This window comes from Mustela nivalis (genome assembly GCF_964662115.1).
Source record: "Mustela nivalis genome assembly, chromosome: 11".
Taxonomy (NCBI): domain Eukaryota; kingdom Metazoa; phylum Chordata; class Mammalia; order Carnivora; family Mustelidae; genus Mustela; species Mustela nivalis.
The window spans coordinates 104,774,484-104,787,484 of NC_139030.1; the positions used below are offsets into that span (position 1 = coordinate 104,774,484).

General features: G+C 40.1%; 1 protein-coding gene and 1 long non-coding RNA gene across 3 annotated transcripts in view; one reads left to right on the forward strand and one right to left on the reverse strand.

The window, feature by feature from the left end:
• SF3B1 (splicing factor 3b subunit 1) overlaps positions 1–13,001 on the forward strand; it is a 55,975-nt gene that overhangs the window by 12,664 nt on the left and 30,310 nt on the right. Inside the window, 2 exon segments of the mRNA XM_082689015.1 lie at positions 5,387–5,454; positions 5,456–5,564. Of these exon segments, the coding sequence (XP_082545141.1) occupies positions 5,387–5,454; positions 5,456–5,564 (177 nt within the window).
• Positions 1,634–5,344, reverse strand: LOC309843535. Of its 2 annotated transcripts, XR_014300190.1 has the most exons (3): positions 5,022–5,344; positions 2,465–2,671; positions 1,634–2,194 (listed from the first exon to the last, which is right to left on the reverse strand). It is a non-coding gene; the product is annotated as an uncharacterized lncRNA (long non-coding RNA). The 2 variants fall into 2 exon arrangements; XR_014300191.1 differs by having other exon boundaries at positions 1,634–2,671.

The window sequence follows — 13,001 nt, forward strand, 5'->3', positions numbered from 1 at the left end:
TAAAAGTTTAAAAAACAAGCAAAATCAAACAGCATATTTGATAACATACACACGTAGTAGAATTATAAAGAAGTACAAGGTAATAATTAACACAAAATTCAAAAATGGAGGGGGGGGCGCCTGGGTGGCTCAGTCGTTAGGCATCTGCCTTCGGCTCAGGTCATGATCCCAGGGTCCTGGTATCAAGCCCACATTGGGCTCCCTGCTTGGCAGGAAGCCTGCTTCTCCCTCTGCTTCTCCCTCTCCCACTCCCCCTGCTTATATTCTCTCTCTCACTGTCTCTGTCTCTGTCAAATAAATAAATAAAATCTTTTAAAAAATTCAAAACTGGGTATTTTGAGTATGACTGGTAGAGCTATAACTAAGGCAAGGCATACTGGAATCAGCACACGAAAGACTGATAATGCTCTTGGATAGCAGCTGCATAGGAAATTGTAATGGACATAATCTGTATATACAACGTGCTCCATAATTTAACTTGAAAAATAATGTCTGGGGCTGCCTGGGTGGCTCAGTGGGTTAAAGCCTCTGCCTTCGGCGCAGGTCATGGTCCCAGGGTCCTGGGATCGAGCCCCACGTCGGGCTCTGCTCAGCAGTGAGCCTGCTTCCTCCTCTCTCTCTGCCTGTCTCTCTGCCTGCTTGTGATCTCTTGTCTGTCAAATAAATAATAAAATCTCTAAAAAAAAGTTTAAAAAAATAAAAAAAAGAAAAAGAATGTATGGTACACAATAGGTCCTCATTAAATATTTATTAGTAGGTCCTCAATATATATTTTTTGAATGAATGGTGAAATTTGCCTTTGGCATTTTTTTTTTTTTTTTAAGATTTTTTTATTCATTTGAGAGCAAGAGCACGAGCAGGGGCAAGGTCAGAGGGAGAGGAAGAAGCAGACTCCCCACTATGCAGGGTACCCAGCATGGAGCTTGATCCCAGGACTCTGGGACCTGAGCCAAAGGCAGACGCTTGACCAACTGAGCTTCTCAAGTGCCCCTGCCTTTGACCTTTCTATCAATCAGGTTTTCACTGGAGAAACAGACCACCAGGAGATACATATTAAGAGATTTATTGCAGGGAATTGGTTTATACAGTTGTGGACACTGGCTAAGAAAGTCCAAAATCTGAAGGCCAGACCATCAGTAAGGGCAGGTTGGAATTCTCCAGCACAGGATGAAGTTGCTGTCCACAGGTAGAATTTCTTCTGCATCAGCGAAGCCTAAATTCTGCCGTTAAGGCTTTTCAACTGATTGAATTAGATCTACCCAGCTTATCTAGGACAATCTCCTTTACTTAAACTCAAGCATCGTGTACTTAAAGCACATCTACAAACACCTAGGTTGGTATTTGTTTGAATAACTAGGGACTGTAGCTTAGCCAAGTTGACACATTAGAAAACATCACACCATTCCAGGCACCAAATGCTTCTTTATGGGCCACAATCCCTAGCAGACTTTGAATCTAGATACTTCACCATTATGAATCAGAGAGAGCTCTCAGTTGACTTTTAACTGGAAAAAGAAGCTAGTTAATGAATTCACACTGAGATGTTAATATACTGCTGTTCTGTTCTAGTTAGGCCTAAAATAGCTGGAACAAAGAGACATCTCCCCAAGTCAGTTCAAGAAAAGCAGTACTATTTTTTTTTAAAGATTTTATTTATTTGAAAAAAAAAAGATTTTATTTATTTGAGAGAGAAAAGACAGGAGCAGGAGGGGAGGGTAGAGGGAAGCTGACTCCCCACTGAGCAAGGAACCCAATGCAGGACTTGATCCCAAGACCCTGGGATCATGACCTGAGCCAAAGGCAGATGCTTAACCCACTGAGCCACCCAGACAGAGGAAAAGCAGTACTATTTAAAGAATGGGCCATTAGATGGTTGGGGCTGGCGATGGTTCTGGATTTAGGATCGCTGTGGGGACTTGAACAGCAGGAATTTGCGATCCCTCAGTCTTGTCATTAAAATGATATTTTCTTTTGATTCTTTCTGTTTCAATAGCAACTGGTAAGTCCTTTTCATACTTCCAGTTCAAATTTCCAAGAGAAAGAATCTTAACTTAGCCAATAACTTTTATTTCTATGGGTAGAAATGCCCTGTATTCCAAACCAGGTTCTAGGTAGCTGGCCAGGTGCCTTTCTCTTCGAAGAGAACATCCCAGTGCTGTTTTCCTGAGCGGAGACTTTGGTCAGATAGCTGAAGCTAGAAGGAAAAGTCAGGCATGACAGGCACACTGACTGACATATTTAGAACATCACCTCAAGGTTATCTCTTATTTAACTGAGTAATGAATTAAATTTTCAGAAATAAGATTCTGTAGTTTTGGAACTTCAGGCGTAACTGAAAGGGAGATAGAAAGTTTTGGATTTTCGGCCTTGGGTAGGGAGAGTCTGATTCCTTTGATATGAGGCATCTAGGAAACATTACACCTCAAGACTGTGGGCCACTTATCCATAACAGTCCTTATTTTACCTGAGAAAAGATGGGCTTGGGGGCACCTGGGTGGCTCAGTCAGTTAAGCCGCTGCCTTTGGCTCCAGTCATGATCCCGGCATCTTGAGATGGAGCCCTGCATTGGGCTCCTTGCTCAGTAGGGAGTCTGATTCTTCTTCCTCCTGCTCTTGTGCTCTTGCTTTCTTTCTCCCTCCCTCAAAGAAACAAACAAACAAATAAATAAAACCTAAAAAAAAAAAAAAGATGGGTTTGATTAACTGTCAGTGGTTTTCCTATAGCACAGAACTTTAAGGCCTATTTTATAGTTTTATCCCCAAAGTTGCTTTGAGCAAGTTACAACTAGCATTTAACATTCTGCAAAATTATTGTAACTTGTTTTTTGTTCAGAAAAATTATGTATGCTTGCTACTTTGTAATATTTTTTTGAGACTCAGAAAAGCCAGCCTCCAAGTACCCATGATTAAGAAAGGAATGGGGGTGGTTGGCTGGCTCAGTCGGTAGAGCATGTGACGCTTGATCTTAGGGTCCTGAGTTCAAGCCCCATGATGGGTGTAGAACTTACTTGAAAAGAAGAAGAATGGGTTTACCTTTTAATTGGATTATATCACTGTCAATTGTCTGGGTTTTAAAAAGATCAGATCACCTTTTCTAACCTGTGAAACAGAAAACTTCATCAGAAAAGAGCAGGAAATGTATTTTAATTGATATCTGAATATAGGTAATTAATATTGAAAATGGAAAGTAAAAGGTACTTATTGAAAAACCCTTGTTAACTTACTGTCAGAATGTCCAAGTCATTATTTTATTAAAGACATATTAGTCTTTAGAAGAAGACTAAAAGAAGGGAATCTCTCTTGATCTTTGTCAAATTTTTTCATATCTCACTATCCCATATATGCCTTTGTCCTACAAGAGTTAACTTAATACCTAGTTACCTAGAGAAATATGCATATAATACATTGTGGCCAGCAGGTCCAGCTTCTATTTTGGAAAGACAAAGGACATGTGATACCTACTTTGCACATGCTTTTTATTTCATCTCCTTTTTCTTTTTTTTTTTTTTTTAATAGTTTTAGAAATCTCTACACCCAACATGGGGCTCAAACTCAGCACCCTGAGATCAAGAGTCACATGCTCTTCCAACTGAGCTGACCAGGCACCCCACCTTTAATACATTCTTTGTGTGTGTATTTATAAAAATATGTGCTCATAGCAAAGTATCAGGAAAATGCTAAAAATTATTTTATAAGTTCATAATTACATCATTCATAAATATCTACTATTAACACTTTGGTAAATTTCCTTTGCATATATATATATATATATATATATATTTTTTTTTTTTTTTAAGCTAGGGTTTGTTTTTTTTTTAAGATTTTATTTATTTATTTGAGAGTGAGAGAGAGAATGAGAGGGAAGAAGATCAGAGGGAGAAGCGGACTCCCCATGGAGCTGGGAGCCCGATGTGGGACTCAAGGATCATGACCTGAGTTGAAGGCCGTAGCTGAACCAACTGAGTCACCCAGGTGCCCTCCTTTGCATATATTTTTACAGGACAGTAATTGCCTTGTAGATACAAATTTATTTTTTTTTTCTAAATAGAGCCAACAAATGCAATGACCTTGTGATTTTTTTTGTCGACATGGATGGATTTTTTTATATTGTTGATTATTGATGGATATTAACACTCTTCTGTAATTCCTTATTTCCCAGGCATCCCTTTTTCCTTTTATTATTTTAAAATATGCTATTTTGTACATATAAAAGAACATACATAATCTATGGTGTAGGTTATAAACCATGTAAGGAATATCTGTGGGCCCTCTGCTAATCCAAGAACTAGAGTTTACCAATAATTTGTATAATAACCTACGTTCTTCTCTTTCATCGCCTTCCTCCAACTATTGTTTAACCCAAATTGAAACAACTAAATTAAAAATTGAAAATTTTATCCCATCAAATTGATTTTTTTCATTGATGCTAATAAAAATCCCAGTTTGTTACCAAGGTTTCTACTGTTTGTGTTGTGACTATCACACAGCCAGGTGAACTGGTTCCTTTGTGACAGCTTTAACCTTAACCCTCCCTGGTTTTCCTAGGCTGCTTCCTGTACCAACTTCCCTTCTAAGTTATGTTCTTTTTCATTTCTAAAGTCCAAGGCCGGCGTGACAGTTAAGAACTATGCTCGTGTAACTGATGCATAGAAAAAAAAAAAAAAGACAGCCATATTCCCATCTTTAAAATTCCTCATTTAAGAATGACATCTAGGATGAAGAGAGGCATTTCATCACTGTTACTGCTGACCATCCGTGGTTTTCTAAGAACCTATAAAGTTTTTTAACTCTCTAATTTTATAGGTTCTTTTGGCTTTAAAAGTGTGGCCAAGTTCCTTCGGTGTGACTTAATGACCGTGTGACCTTGCATGTGGTACAGGTACCCCCGCCCTAGTTTTTCTCTCATTTCTTAAACGGGATTAGCAACACCTTGTCCATGCTGGGTTATTTGTGAGGTACAAGACCGTCTGTAACAGAACTCCTACCCAAACCGTAATTATTTTAAAAGGAAAGAAAAATGACCTTGAATTTCAGCGCGGAGGAGGTGACCGTTACGGGCTGTTTCCACAAACTACCCACCGCAACAGCTGAGGCGGACGCTAAGGAAGGCTTTTGTGTGGCGCCAGCGGTCGGTTTGGGAAAAGGGAACGGACGGTCTGAGGGTTTCTTCCAGCGCGGAAACCCGTAGCGTTTCTTACAGTGACTGTTAACTGTCCCCGCGCCATCCGCTCTCCTCCAGAGCAAAGCTACTCAGTTCAAGGCATCAAGATAGCCTAGTCCTTTTCTCACATCACCAGGAAAACTGCCTCCCGGCCCAGTCCTGGCTCCTCCCCGCCCAGTCCTGGCTCCTCCCCCTCCCCCACAATGCATCCCTCCGTTCCATCTAGGTGGCGGCTCTGTCACGTGTCACCCGACGGAGCGCGCTCCCGCTTGGCGCATGCGCAGAGAGCACTCCCCAGCTATTTTTCTCCGTGGCAGCGGCGGCGAGCGGAAGTCCTTGGGAGCGCCAGTTCCGTCTGTGTGTTCGAGTGGACAAAATGGCGAAGATCGCCAAGACTCATGAAGGTAAGCACTCTTCCCGTGGTTCGGTGTCTTCTCTGCTGCCCGGCCTGACGACACTCTGTTCTCCTAGGATTTTGCCTCGGCTTGTGGTTTCTTTGGTGGGGTGCGGCGCCCGCGCTTGGGGGTCCTGGTGGTTTCCTCGGCGCTAGCGGCGCAGGCCACTGCCCCGCGTAATGGCGTCCTACTCATACAGCGGCGGCAGGCGCTTTGTTCCGTGTTTGGGTCCTATTCCTTCAGAGTTGCTTCTCTTTTCTGGCCGGAAGGCCTCGTTCAAACGGCTCGCCAACAAGGAGTCCAGGGCAGGGGATCGGGGAAACGGGCCTGGAAGCCAGAAGTCTCGCTCGCCTTTCGGAACTGTTGTCCGCACGGATTTTGCATAGGAGAGTCAGGAAGCACCGAACTACGGCAGCCGCTTTTCAGGCAGCCCCAGATGGAGTTTAGCCTAACCGAGACCCACGCCTCTTAATCTTGTCTAATTTGTGTGTCTTCAGGCCTCTAAAATATTTCGTTTTGGGTTTTTTTGTATGAAGGGATTTGGAAATAAAATCTAGTGGTTTTTCTTCCCTTGATCACTTGAATATTGGTCTTGTTCTTTGGAGACTGATTATTGGCGGAAGAAGGAAAAGCATGATTTTTATTCATGGCCAAAGGTTTCGAGGTAGTTGATCGTTTTATGGAATACGGAAAACACAAAATTTAGGAAAATGTTGAGACTAGGCGGCGTCCTTTAGGGAGTACCAGTACCCAGCAATGGCAGGAAATAGGGTCACTTCAGAAAAGATGAGGCACGGGAATTTGGAGGTGCATTTCTTGATTTCTGACGTGGAATCTGAAGTGTTCATCCAACACGAGGTCTCCAAGAGTCACTTCTATTTCACTCGTCGTTTCCAAGCGCCTGGTTTAGTATGAGTGTGAAGTAACACGAAATAAGGCCGTCAGAAGTTTTACAGGCAAATGGGGAAACGTGTGTATACGTCTTCATTCTTTTACGAGGCAGATTAATGCTTAAATGGAAATACAACATGTTGGGATCCTGGGTAACGGAGTGATTAATGTACGTTTAGGACTGCTTCATAGAGGAGATGACGTGTCCCTGGTCGAAAAGGATCAATCCGTTTTAAATTAGGGTGGCACATTTGAGCTTGAGAGAACATCTTGTAACGAGGCAGGGAGTCGTGGAAAGTGTGTTTGAGTAGTGTGGACTGTGGCAGTGCAAGGAAGGAAAATGTAGACGAATCTGGAAAGGTTGTTTGGGACCAGAACGTGAATGACATCGAATAATTGTGTTACCCACTAGAACTGAAGTCCAGCTTTCTGCAACTTCTGAAACATGCTAATTAATTGGCAATGATTTTAATATTCTTTTTAGATTTCAGCACTGTTTTAACCCTGAAGGGTTTTTAGGCACTTTCTTCTGTCGTTAGACTAATTTAGACATATCTTGCAGAGTTATTAAAAGATGTAAAGATGTTGCTATTGTTTGCTCATTTGGGGCATTTTGTGGCTTTACTTGTTTATTGGTACTTTCAAGATCCTTTTGGACAGGAAAATCAAAGTTTGGATCAGTTTCCCTGCTTTTCTGAAACCCAGTTGAAAACTGGTCTATAGAAGATTGAAATTCATTGGCCAAATTTGCTATTTTACTTGGAATCCTGTCCGTGTGAATTAACTGATGCTGTAAAGAAGTGTAGGAGTATTCAGTTAACATTAGGGCACTGTGACCAAGACACTGTCCATCACTGAGTATAAGACAGGAGATGATAAATGTTTAGTGGAATTGCACTGTAATATTTACATAGTTTCTTACTCCCTTCCTCGTGATATTTTTCTAAAGAACTGTAGTCCTTTATGGTGCATATCTGTTTCTGCGAATAAGTCATCTCTGATAATTTGGAGAATTCTTGGTGGGTTTTTATTTTTTTTTCTTTGTGGTGCTACTATAGCACTTTTTTATATTAGAATAGCCTGTTGTGTTAAGGTATTCATCCACTTTGAGATTATTGTGTACAGGAACTATATCTTGTATCCCCGGTACCTAGTGCCTAATGAGTACTGCATATTAACATTTATTGAGAGATTATATTGGAAATACTAAAAGTTTCACAGGAAGAGATCATTTTAAGCTAACTTTTGAATGATTGGATAGGTTTGGATACATTGTTTGGCTGAGATAAGTGAAAGTAGGACTTGTGAATATATATTGGGAACCTCCTGAACTGAGAGGAAGAAGTGTTAGGTTAGCATCACATTAAAGGTTCTGAATACTGGACTAGATTTGGCTTGGCTTTCCAGTGACTGCAGAATAAAGTGCCTTACTCCTTCTCCCAGGTGACCAGTCACTTCTGTGTTTTAGGAAAGTCATTGTTTGCAGTGTGAAGAATGACAGACCAACAATTCTTTTAAGTTAGTGGAGTAGTTGACATAGGAGGACTGGAGTTAATTTTTAAAATGTATAGTACTTGTTTTATTTTTTAGAGTTAGCCATCATAGTCCTTTTTTTTTTTTTTTTTTAAGGCTATGGTTTTTTGTTTTGTTTTCTTTTAGATTTTATTTATTTATTTGAGAGAGCAAGAGATAGAGGGAGCAGAAGCAGGGGAGGGGCAGAGAGAGAGGGAGAAGCAGACTCCCTGCTGAGCAAGGAGCACGATGAGGGGCTTGATCCCAGGATCCTGAAATCATGACCTGAGCAGAGGGCTCAACTGACTGAACCACCCAGGCGCCCCCCCATCATGTTCCTCTTTTAAGTAAAGAAGATTATGTAATCTTTTTATCCTAAGTAATGTTACTGATAAAGACTTTTCTTTGTTGTGTTTTGTGATTTAATTTTTTAATTTTTTAAAAAGATTTTATTTATTTGTTAGAGAGAGTGAGCACAGGCAGGCAGAGTGGCAGGCAGAGGTAGAGGGAGAAGCAGTCTCCCTGCTGAGCAAGGAGCCCGATGTAGGACTCCATCCCAGAACATTGGGATCATGACCTGAGCCAAAGGTAGCTGCCCAACCAACTGAGCCACCCAGGTGTCCCGTGATTTTATTTTTATTTTTAAAGTAATGGCTGCATCAATAATTTTTACTTCAGTTTTGTGAATAAAATAATACTGTGTTCAGACTGAACTAGGTTATTGCTGTACCATCCTCCAATTTTAGTATATGTGCTGCCGAAGCGAGCACTTGCTGTACCATCCTATATGTTTTTTCACAGATTATTAGTTCCCATCGTTGAGCCAAACTGGTAACTTTATTTTTCTAATGCTGACATATTCCTTTTGAATATTTCTGCTAGGATCAGCCCTTAACGTCCTCTTTAAGCAGCCTGATTCTTTATTACTGTGGTGGCTTACATTGTCCAGTATTGAAATCTGAAAAAAGAGCTGGACTGGTTCACATCAATAAAATCTTTTGGACCTTTCTGCATATTAAGTTGTGTCAAGTGTATACAGTTGTTAAAGTACATAATCTTGCTTTCCAGCAGTTCACACATTGTTGACTTTGACAAACGAGGAAACACTCTCTCTCTCTTCTTGGAACGGGGAAAATGGATTATCCTAAAATCTCATATATTGGCTTGTTTTGCCACTGTCTCTTGAATGGATTTTGGGGGGATCACAAAGCTGAAAAAGTTTTTTCCCTAAATTTTTGCTTTTAGAATGTCTGGAATAATCGTTGTAAACTTCATTTTCTGAGATTTTTATTTTTCTGTGTTCAAAATACTTACTATTTTGGTTTTGTAGTCTTCTAGTGTGAAAGTTGCTAGTAAAAAGAAAAGCAAATTGCTTAGATTTTTCTTTACTGTGTAATTAAAAATTGATTTAAGTAGTGCTAATAAGGGATTAATAAATAAGGAATTGATACTATAGTGATCAGTTAAAAAATTTACCACCATAGTTTTCTTGTTGAGCTTTGTGTAAGGAAAAGTGTGAGAGTTGGGATATAGAATATACTTTCTATTTTCTGGATGTCATTTAAAGGTGTCATATATGAGAAATCCTTGCTCACTTGCTTTTGCCTGTTGGGAGAATAGGTAACACACACGGACCAGACTAAGGTGTCAGTAACATCCAAGGGCTGTGCCTCTGTGACATGTAATGAACAGTGATTATAACATTGAAAACAATCAATTAAAAATGAGGAATAAAAAGATACATCAAGGAGAAGAAAATGCTGCAAGCTGGATGAACATCTGGAGCGTGGAAGAAAGAAAAGGCACAAAGTGGAAACCAGGAGAGAAACAGAATTGGTGGGGAGCAGTTAAACAGTTTTATCAGATGTGACTAGTGAGGTTTTGTCTCAAAGTTTGATATAAACTTGATATATAAAGTTTGATATAGGTTGTAGGTTAAATTATAAACAGAAATTAGATGTTGCCCATCTTTTAAAAGACCCCCCCCAGTTCCACACTGTTCTTTTAAAGTCACACTCAACTCCCACTTAAAACACATGATGTATTTATATCAGAAATGTTTGTAATTTTAATATTTATCACCTTTTTTTTCTGATTATAAAAGTAATGTAATTTTAAAGGAAATGGAAAGTGGAAGTCATTTTTAAAAAAATATTTTTTGATTTGTCCGAGAGAGCGTGCTGTGCACAAGCAGGGGGAGTGGCAAGCAAAGGGAGAAAGAAGCAGGCTCCCTGCTGAGTAAGGAGCCTGATACAAGGGACTCATGACTTGAGCCAAAGGCATACACTTAACTGAGCAACCCAGGCGTCCCGGAAATGATTTTTGAATGAGTTGAGATACCAAGCGGACTGCTCACAAATTTCAATAATTCACACTGTTAATTAATGTCTATCTTCTAGGGAAGGGTTTGTTTTCTGATACTTGGAAGCATTCCTGGGATCAGAAATCTCCTCCAAAAAGAGGGGAATTTCAATTGAATAATGACATCTATCTTCTGTAGGTAGTTGGAGCAAATTTAGTTTGGAAATGTATGTTTATATCTTAACATTTATTAAGATTTTACCTTATCAGTTAGCAAAATAAATAAAACTAGAAAAGAAATGAACATTGAGAAGAATTGGGACTTTTAAGATGGAAGGTATTTCATAAAAGAGCTAAAAAAAAATTCTGTTTTCATCCAGCGGAGGACTCCATTTCAAAGAAGAGAGAGCTTTTCTTTTTCTGTTGTGTGGGGTCAGAGGCCTTGGTTTCAAGGGGCTAGAAGAAGAACAAAGAATGAAGAAAAAAAGGGCAAAACTTAAGAGAACCATGCTTACATTCTTTAAACTTTTTTTTTTCAAGATTTTATTTATTTGACAGAGTGAAAGAGGGAGAGAGAGCACAAGCAGGGGGAGCAGCAGGCAGAGAGGGTGAGAAGCAGCATCTCAGCCTAGCAGAGAGTCTGATGCAGAGCTCTGAACCCAGACACTGGGAACATGACCTGAACTGAAGGCAGATGCTTCACCGATAGCCACCCAGGCTCCTGTTTTTTTGTTTTTTTAACTTTCTATTGAAAACTGCAAACATACAAAAATAGAGAAGTGAAATGAACCCCCATGTTGCATCGTAGCTTCAACAGTTACAAACATGGGCCTGCTTTTGTTTATCTGTATTCTGGTCCCTTCTTCCTTCCCATTATTTTGAGGCAAATACCAGGCATCTTTTATCCATATTTTTCAGCGTGTGTCTCTAAAATGTAAAAACTTAAAAAAAAATTATTGCATCTAAAATTAATGCAACAAAATATCCAGTGTTCAGTTTTATTGATTGCCTTATAAAAAAATACGTTTTCCAGTTCATTTGAATCAAGTTCCAAATAAAGTCTATACATAGATTAGTCTTAAATCTTTTATGTTCCTCCTCCATCTTCTTTTTTCCTTGCAATTTATTTGTTTCAGCACCTTTGTCTTGTAGAATTTCCCATAGTATGCAGGAACAGGGAAGAGAGCAGAGCAGATACCCACTGCTCTCTCCTAGACTCTCCTACCACTACTGCTGCTAAGATGTCTGAAGGCCCACAAACAAGGGAGGTGGCAAAAAAATTACTGGCTTTAGGAATGAACATGGTTCTGAAATCATACTTCAGGCATAGGTTGGACCATTCATGGCAAGGAAATCTGATGAAGGATTTGCAAAATCAGGCGCCCCTCCCACTATAATTTTATTGGCAAATGAATCTACTCTCACAGTTCTTACATAGGTGGTTATTTCTGTCTGAGATAGTTTTGCTTGAGTGCCTGTAATACTCGTACCTTAAAATAGGAATACCAACTTGAGAAAAACCTCATTCTCGGATAGTTTACCTTTAGGGCTCCTCCTTTACTGAGGCTCTTGCAGACTTTGGTAAATAAAAGGTGAATACTTTTTTAGCGCACGTATACATACGAGTGCGCATATGCAAGCAGCCGGGAGAGGGAGGGAGAGAATCTTTTTTTTTTTTTTTTTTTTTTTAAAGATTTTATTTATTTATCAGAGAGAGGGGGGGAGAGAGCGAGCACAGGCAGACAGAAGGGCAGGCAGAGGCAGAGGGAGAAGCAGGCTCCCTGCTGAGCAAGGAGCCTGATGTGGGACTCGATCCCAGGACCCTGGAATCATGACCTGAGCTGAAGGCAGCTGCTTAACCAACTGAGCCACCCAGGCGTCCCAAGGGAGAGAATCTTAAGCAGACTCTGTGCTGAGCATACCCCCCAAGGGGCTTGATGCCATGACCAGCTTGAGGCCACAACTCTGATGCGACCTGGGCAGAAACCAAGAGTCAGGGGCTTAACCTGCTGAGCCACCCAGGTGCCCCTAAAACAAGTTGAACACCTAACTAGTACTTTGATTTCTTATCTAAGGCTCTTTTTTTTTTTTTTTTTCTTTTTTTTTTTTCCCCGTTAGAGTTAAACAAGTACTAGACTGCCAACTCTGGGGATTTGAAGGACAACCCATAACTTCAATTTTAAGATTTGAAATTTGCCATCACGATTCTTATTTTGTTTTCAGCGTCAGTAACTGAGAGTCTTTCTATATATGCTCCCACTCCATAGATTGTGCTCAAGTTGTGGGGAGGGTTGGGTGGGGAACAGAAATGAAGCTTTCGATAATTTAGAAATCCACATTAGATATATCTGTCTCCTGATTACCACCCTCCCCCCGCCTTTTTAACACCATATAGCTGGTATTTTACTAATCTCACTTATCCCAGCTCGTCTTCATTTTACTTGTTTTCATTTCTTCCATTTCATCTCTCAAAATGTTTCTTCCTCTGTTACACGGAATAATTCAGGTCTTTTCTGTTCTCAGACTCCTGTAATCAAGCCCACCAAAAGGACTTTGTAAGTTTTTCATAAAAGTAAACGTATACTGCTTTAAGACCCAGCAGACTAGATATCTTTCTGTAAGACTAGATATTTACCCAAGTACTATTAAATGCCATATTTACTTAGAAACCTGTGCGTAAGTGTTCTGTAGCAACCTTATATGTAATCTTTAGGAAGTGCAAGCAACCTGGATGCTGTCGTG